Source organism: Centroberyx affinis, unplaced genomic scaffold (genome assembly GCF_046629955.1).
Source record: "Centroberyx affinis isolate AG114_WGS23_722 - 3 ecotype Tasmania unplaced genomic scaffold, CSIRO-AGI_Caff_v1 ptg010660l_1, whole genome shotgun sequence".
Lineage (NCBI taxonomy): Eukaryota > Metazoa > Chordata > Actinopteri > Beryciformes > Berycidae > Centroberyx > Centroberyx affinis.
The window spans coordinates 2,220-10,404 of record NW_027284895.1 but is presented as its reverse complement, the minus strand read 5'-3'; the positions used below and the strand labels follow the sequence as shown (position 1 = coordinate 10,404).

Here is an 8,185-nt window from a genome sequence, read left to right as displayed (position 1 = left end):
ATGTGAGGAGGACAGAGAAAGGGGCAATGCACTGTGCAGACAATCTCATTTGTGTTTTGCATTACTCGTACTGAAAATGCCTAAAATAAAATAATACTGGATTGGAAGGGTCATTTTGTTGCCCTTTTGTTGCCCAAGCACCCAGAGCCCCCCCCCCCCCCATCTGCACATGCCTGCTGTCTGACTTACCAACAGTGAGTTGGATGGCAGCTTCACTCTGTATTGCAGGAATGAAGCATCTGTATTTCCTTTCATCAGAGTTTCAGTGAGAACTTACCGTTCCTCAGTTCATCCAAAAAGAGAACTGTCTGATACTTATAAACCAATAAAGTGTGCATATCATGAATTTAAAACACATTTTTACCTGGAATGTGAATGTGTGTCTCCCTGGTCTGGTTGATGTTCTGCTGTTGAACTCTACAGGTGAACCTGTTGGTGTCGGTCTTCTCCACAGTCACTCTGCTGCTGACAGTATAGAGGCCATCAGGACCTCTGACTGTCTCTGTAGGTCCAGCAGAGAGGATGTTTCCCTCACCGTCCAGCCAAAACACCTCAGGCTCTGGGTACCAGCCTTTAGACTCACACCCTAAAACCACTTCACTGCTGTCTTTGGTAATCCCGACTAAGATGATGACAGGTGGGGAGACAGCACCTAATGTTGAGTAAGAGGAGACATTTAAAACAATGGTTGTCACGATAACCAAAATGCAGATCCACTCCATTATTGTTGAGCTCCGTGATCCATTGTAAGTGTTATATCAGAAATTTCATTGTATTAAAAGCTAGTTCAATTCAATTTCTCAAACAGTGATGCTGCTGTGACACAAATCTTTCAACACATACTGTACACTGTGTGACTTACCAACAGTGAGTTGGATGGTAGCTTCACTCCGTATTGAGGGAATGAAGCATCTGTATTTCCCTTCATCAGAGAGTTTCACTCTGAAGAGTTTCAGTGAGACGTTTCCGTTCCTCAGTTCATCCAGAAACAGTCCTGTCCTGTACTTATACAAGGGATTTTGTGCATGAATTATCAGTTGACCATTTTGGTGAATGTGGATATACTGTGGGTTCAGGTCTGGTCTGGTCCACTCCACTGTCCTGGAAAAATCACTAATGGCAGGTTCAAGGCGACATGGTAGAATGACATCATCACCAGCTAGTGCTACTATTGGCTGAGGTGAGCCAATCACCTGAGACCGCCCTAGAAGGAAAAATGAAAATAAACAGGAGCACAGTGATGACTGATATCATTAAAATGAATTCTTATAATCTAAAAAGAAGAAATAATAAGAAAGATGCGAAGGAAGTATTGGAAAATAGAGAGACCCAAAAATCCTAATACCAAAGCTGGTTTCACCAACTTAATTTAAGACTGAACTGAGACTCAAAATGATCTATAAAAAATGATCTATAATAAAGTTGTGGTTTACTGTGATTTTCAAACAGCTAAGAGTCATTAGGCATATGTAAAACAAAAAAAAAAAAATCATTCAAATAATTGAATGTTGTTCCTAAACCTAGCAATATAGTCCTTGAATACCAGGTAACCAAGAATTACAACACTAAGTTGCAATCCTCAGTTCTGATTGGCTGAGTCACATTCAGCACCGTTGTAAAATATACAATAAATGCACATCTGTGATGGCACAGGAGCTAATTTATACATGAATGTGCTGACTGAAACTCACCACTCATCATCTGTACTCATATGTCACTTAGGAGTCTTGGTCTCGTTTCAGAACTGACAATATTTTTACTCGGCCTTGACTTATCTACACAATAAGTCAAAAAAACTGGTGCTTTTCAGTAGTTTAGGAACAGCTGCATAGCAACACCTCATAGATGTTCTACATCAGTGGCTCTCAACCTTTCAATTAAGTTTTTCACAAGAAAAAAAGCAAAAATTTGAGAAAAATCAGAAACAATAGACATGATGATACATTTGTGTTAGAACATAGAACATCATCTTGTGACCCTTCAAAATCATCACATGGTCCAGCTGGTGTCACAAGTCTGCCAGCCTCGCCTCCTGACCTCCCTGTTTCTCCCTCTTCGTAGTTTGTCTGTGTTGTCTGTGTGTGTGTGTCTGTTCTTTCCCTGGGACCAGTGTTTCCCGTTGTGTCCACCAGGTGTCCTCAGCATTTCCCGCCGGTCCCTGCCAGCACAGCTTTTCCTACTCATCAGTGTCCCAGTCCTGCCCATCTCCAGCTGTCCCTCATGCCACTAATCTTCTCCCTGCAGTATACCATTCCGTTTCCCTACTTTTTCTGCAAGATTGTAGAGCGTCTTGTTGTCCTTGCGTCTCGTGTTTATGTTTCCTGCCTAGTCATTATTCTGAATCCTGCTCTGTCTGACTCTGCCTTGCCTCATCCTAGTCTGTTTGCTTGCCTGAGTCCACCTTGCCTTTAGTCAGTAAAGTGTGTATTTTACCAACATCAGCGTGTCTGCTTCTGGTTTCAAACCAGTCTGATCTGTCAGAGCTGGGGGTCCTGAACCCCAGGTTGAGAACCACTGTTCTACAGTAAAAATGATGATTTTGGTGCCAGTCCTCTCATCAGATATTGGTTAACGTGACCAATGTGCCAAACTGGTCCTGTCAGTCTACTGGTCAGTTTACCTGTGGTAACTGGGAGGCTGTGGAGGAGAAAAAGACAGAATCCAAAGCAGCTGCACAGACTCCACTTCATTTTCCTCTGTGAACCAAGATGGACACCGAGGCTGAAGAAGAACAGCTGCTGAGACAGATTATTCAATTTAATTTCAATTCAAACTTTATTGTCCTGTGAGAAAAACTGGGTTACTGACAGCGTATATAGTCAAAACACACCAATAGAATTGTATTATTTTTTCAATGGATCTGATTTTTGGGGGGATATGATTTCCAGCGCCACATAGAGAGAACACTACTTCTTTTTCTAGTCAGAACACACAATAAAAACACATAACATAAAAGAATAATAAAGCACTTTGCCACAACATATTTCAACAACATATAGACAAGCATCAGTTGAGTCAACAGCTCAATATAGTGCAATTAAAGCTTGTTCATTAGTGCAAAATATGAAGCTCTCATACAGGCAGAAGACACTGAATCATTGAATGTGTATCTGAAGCAATCTGATGGCAGAGGGGATAAATGAATCGCTGGTTCTGAGTTTAGGCTCTTTAAAAAATCAGCCAGATGACATTTTCAACAAAGTGACTCAGATCTATTTGTTACAATTATTAATATTTTTAAATTTAACGTCCTAACTTTTTCCCCTGTTTAGGCATTGACTAAAACATCAGTAGGTGATAAAATCAAACGAGCTGTTTGTGAATGCAGCAAAGCTCTTTGTTCAACATTTACTGAGTTTTGACAGATTTTAAGCAGCAAACAATGGGCCGCTGTATCTTTCACAGACAGTAGCCTACAGCCACCATGTTGAATAATGTAACAGGGGATCTGCTCAACAGCGCCCCCTACTGGACGGTGCTTCATTTTCACGTCCATGTTCATGTAGGACAAATACATTTAATGAAGGTTTCACTTTCATTTACCGCCAAATAAAACAATTACATGCGACTTTAAAATGTGTTTTGAAACCGTCAGGTTTGTTGAATATATTACTGATTATAACACACCTTTTCTAAGTTACAATTCAAGTACCTTCAGTCTCTTCAATAAATAACTGATGTTTACAGTTTTTTCTGAATGCTTAAACACTAACAGTGATTCTTGAAGCACTATCTCTGAAACCATTAGTTTTTTCTGAATGCTTAGGCACTATCTTTGAAACTATAGACTATTTTTGCAAAACTCGACACACTAACCACAAAACCTTACACCAAACCAGCAAAACATTATACATCTCATGCAAAAGCAAACAATTCTTGCAAAACTCTTCAAACTCTTTTAAAAATTGTGTTTTTACATCAGTACAGTTCACACAAATCATCATTTGAATAAACACACAAAGCACCAACAACGCACTGATAGTATAAATGAAAAACACTTGTGGCTTTTGCTTTTTCTGTGTGCAGGGCAGAGCAGTTTGCGATAAGGTTTTGTCATACATGTAGTAAACACACATACACACAGGTATCCAAATGTGTAAAGTATGGATGTGTATTCCAAACATAACACACTATCAGTACAAATAAGGGGAAAAAGGTTTTTTTTTTTTTTCTCAAAATGTTCTACAGTAACACTCCTCAAATAACAAAAGTGCAGTAGAAGAAAACAAAAACATTTGTGCTAGAAAAAAAAGAACAGAAAAAAATAGGCTAAACCCTGCCTTCTTTGTGGGTCTGGCCATCAGTTTACAGTGTTGCTAGAAGTGTGTTATTGAATTGCAAAGTGAGTGTAAAGCAGTGAGTTGTGTTTACAGTTTTGCAAAAAGTGTGTTATAAAATGACAAACTGAGTGTAAAGCAGAGAACGTGCGTTCAGTTTGGCTCACTTGGTAAATGCATTGGCTACAAGTGTTAATGGTTTCAGAGATAGTGCTTCAAGAATCACTGTTAGTGTTTAAGCATTCAGAAAAAAATGTACTTTACACTTTTGGATACCTGTGTGTATGTGTGTTTACTACATGTATGTATTGTATTGACGCAAAAACACCATTTTTTAAAAGAGTTTGAAGAGTTCTGCAAGAATTGTTTGCTTTTGCAAGAGATGTATAATGTTTTGCTGGTTTGGTGTAAGGTTTTGTGGTTAGTGTGTCGAGTTTTGCAAAAATAGCCTATAGTTTCAAAGATAGTGCCTAAGCAATCAGAAAAAACTGTAATCCCATAATGACCGACATTTGGTGTTCAGGAAACAAAGAACTTTGTGTTAAAATGATCAAACTGTCAACTGTAGGCTGTTTTCAAATTCAATTAAGTCTTGTTGAAATGATTAAATTATTATAACATTTCATAAATATTCCGTATACAAATTTGAGTGTAATAAGCGCCTCATACCTATGAAAAAATAGTTGAGAGGAAACCTCCAGCTCGGACGGCAGACCAGACTTTATTCTAAAAATATGTGATGAATTCCTTTTAATTACAAGTTAGAAAAAGCATCACTAGAATAGGTAAGGTTTAATTTAAAATCAAACAACAACAAAAAAGTTGACATACCTGTTACATGTCTCACAGAGTCTTCTCACCTCAGAGGAAAGTAAGCTGCACGGCCAAAGTCCTCAAATAAAACAATAAATAAAACTGAACTTCATCCTGGTCAGTTGTACTGGGCAGTGCTGTGTGTTTATTGTGTGTTTTCCTGTCTGTTGCAGCCTCAATTAAAGTGCATGTCAATTAGATCTGAGTCTATATTTGTCAGTTTGCTGTGAGTGTGCATATTAGCTTTTATCATGAATTAACACTGTTGTGAGTGTGCTTGTCAGTGTGATTATAGACACAATAGGGTTCAACCTGTATTGTTTTTTGAGGGTCAATATATATATTTTTGGGTCGATAGATATATATTTTTGGACTCAAGCCAATAGCCAATATTTCATACTGATATTCAATATCTTTAAATTTTACCATTTTCTTAACCAAAATTACAATTATTCACTCTTTCCCTCAGAGTTTTCTTCTTGTTAGGGTGGAAAAGCCTCTGAAACAGCATTTAGACCATCATGGGACACTAAAACTCTCCATTGAAACCAGACTGATGAAATTGTGTCAGCAGCTCTTTAAGGCAGAGTGACCCATCACACCTATTCAGTGTTAGAGAAACTCTGGGAGACATTACTGCCTTTAAATGAAGAATTAATTTACACAAAAACATAAATAAATAAATTGAATTCAAAAATAAAACGTGCAAATGAAATAGAATTTCTATGCAGCTTTTGTCAGGCTGCATCATATCAGAGGTGGAAGATGTTTAATAAAAGGCCAATATCTGCGCAATATGTTGGCAAACTGATATATATTTGTAACCCTAAATAACAGTATTGTGTGTGCATGTCTGTTTTATAGCCTGTATTAACACTGTTCTGCATCATTGAGGGCACTTATATCATTTACTTTCAGTGTCTTTGTTTGTGATCTACTCAATAAACAGCTAAACTTGAACTTTGGACAAGTCACTGGTTGCAAGGTAACTGATAACCATTATTATAAAATACAACAGCAGCAATCAAATCTAATGAGATAGGTCAGCTGATTTACTGCAGGGGGCAGAGTAGAACCTTTTATTCATGCTCATGACATCTATCAATCAACCCTTTCTAAGGAGAGAGAGAGAGAGAGAGAGAGAGAGAGAGAGAGAGTGTGTGTGTGTGTGTGTGTGTGTGTGTGTGTGGGGGGGGGGGGGGTATTGAATATTGAAAATAGCCTCATGTTGATTTCAGAATCAGAATCACTTTTATTCAAGTCCAACAGGTGGACAAAGAGATTGAGCTGGTTAACTGCTGCTGACAGATTACAAGTTGCACTGATGAACATGCTTTAATTAATATATGAACTATTACCAATGAATGAATCAATTTGTCAATATATCTTATCAACTGATGCTGGTCTATATTGTGGTGATTTGTTATGTTTCCATTAAGTTTTCAACTTCATTATTCAAAATGAATCTAGCAAACGTGATTCAGGGGCTGATTCAGCCTCGGTGTGTTGACAAGTCTGCCTCAGCCCACACTTAGCCAGGACTGATGCTAATAGCTGTTGAAACTGTTAACTATTTGTGTGCTAAACTCTGACATGTTAAGAAAAATAACATTATAGGAAGGATCAAGCAACACAGGGGAAGCCACAGATGAACTTTCTGTAGAGAGAAACTGTTAAAATGTAAACAACTGGTTACCGCCGGTTTATAAAGTATATAGCTAAACTGGTCTATATGATACTGATTCCTCTATCTCTGAATAAATGATGATATGCCATCATAGTACAATAATTTTATTAGGTTTCAATGGAGAGTTTTAGCGTCCCATGGTCTAAATGTCAGAGGGTCTAGACTGTAGAGGTCTTTTCATCCCACCAGGGAAAAAAACTGGGGGAAATGTCGGTATACAGTTATAGGATTGCTGTTTGAAGAAAATATTTCAGGACAGACATGATAAAGGTTTATTTAACCATCTTATTTATTTACAATGATCCCACAACTGGAATTATTTATTCATGCACACAAAATAATAGTAAGTCACCTAATGTCACATCGTACAAGTGTGATAAACTGAAGGAGAGCCTTATGTGTCCTTTCACCAAGGAATAAGGTGAAAGTAAATTTTGTCACAATTTTATAACACATTCAATACAGGAAACACTAAGCAACAGTCAATGACAACAGAAAAAAATATAAAAATATAAATATCTTGTGATAAAACAAAGCGTCACAAAGGATTGTAAATGGTATTGTTGTTTGCAGTTTCTTTCTTTAATCTTAAATCAACATATTGATCTTCTGAATTAATTTTTTTACATTTTTAACTAAAGGAGAGCCTTATGTGAATTCTCACTAGGAAATAATGCAAAGGTTAAATATCACAATATTTAAACACATTCAAAACAGGCAAGACTTAGCAACACAATCAATTGCGATAGAAAAAAATACAAAAATATAAATATCCTGATAAAACAAAATGTCACAAAGCAATTGGCATCAAAAATCGGGATTGTAAATGTTATTTTATTTGCAGCTTCTTTCTTTCATCTTAAATCGACATACTGAGCTGCTGAATATCATTTTGTTCCCTTCAGTTCCTCTAAATCAGTGCAGTATTAACTTCTCACAGCAGCTAGAAAGAAAAAACTGAACTCTGCTGATCTGCACACAGACACAGGCTGATTCTGTACCCACGCTTTCACAAACCAAGCTGTAATGTACAGTATGTTAATACATGGTGGATTCTTTATACATTTGGCCTCATTCAAATAGAAATTGCATTATTGCTAACATAATTAAGGTGAAAAATCTGTGAAAATATTAGCCACAGCAGTTGGTTTTGACAGCCATTGTATCATTACATGCAGCCATTACGCACCGCTATGAGCCATAATAGATTGATCACACGTGTAGCTCTAATTTATGATCTGATGTGCAGATAGTCTTATTCCAAAATTACTGTACAATTTAGTGACAATATGAAAGCTATTTACTCGCTATAAATCATGCTTATAGAAAAAGCATGTTAACACATATATCTATGAATGTTATTAAACTGTTAAACTATTAAAATGCAGCCCAAATTCCCTCTTTGACG

At 37.2% G+C, this 8,185-nt stretch overlaps 1 protein-coding gene across 1 annotated transcript; it reads right to left on the bottom strand.

Moving 5' to 3' along the window:
* Positions 1 to 364: 364 nt before the first annotated feature.
* On the bottom strand, positions 365 to 1,701 carry LOC139640794 (butyrophilin subfamily 1 member A1-like; the record flags this gene model as incomplete). Its single annotated transcript, XM_071514967.1, has 3 exons — positions 1,692 to 1,701; positions 863 to 1,204; positions 365 to 652 (listed from the first exon to the last, which is right to left on the bottom strand). Coding segments are annotated over exons 1-3 (640 nt in total), but the record flags the coding sequence as incomplete, so codon positions are not given.
* Between the last annotated feature and the right edge of the window lie 6,484 nt (positions 1,702 to 8,185).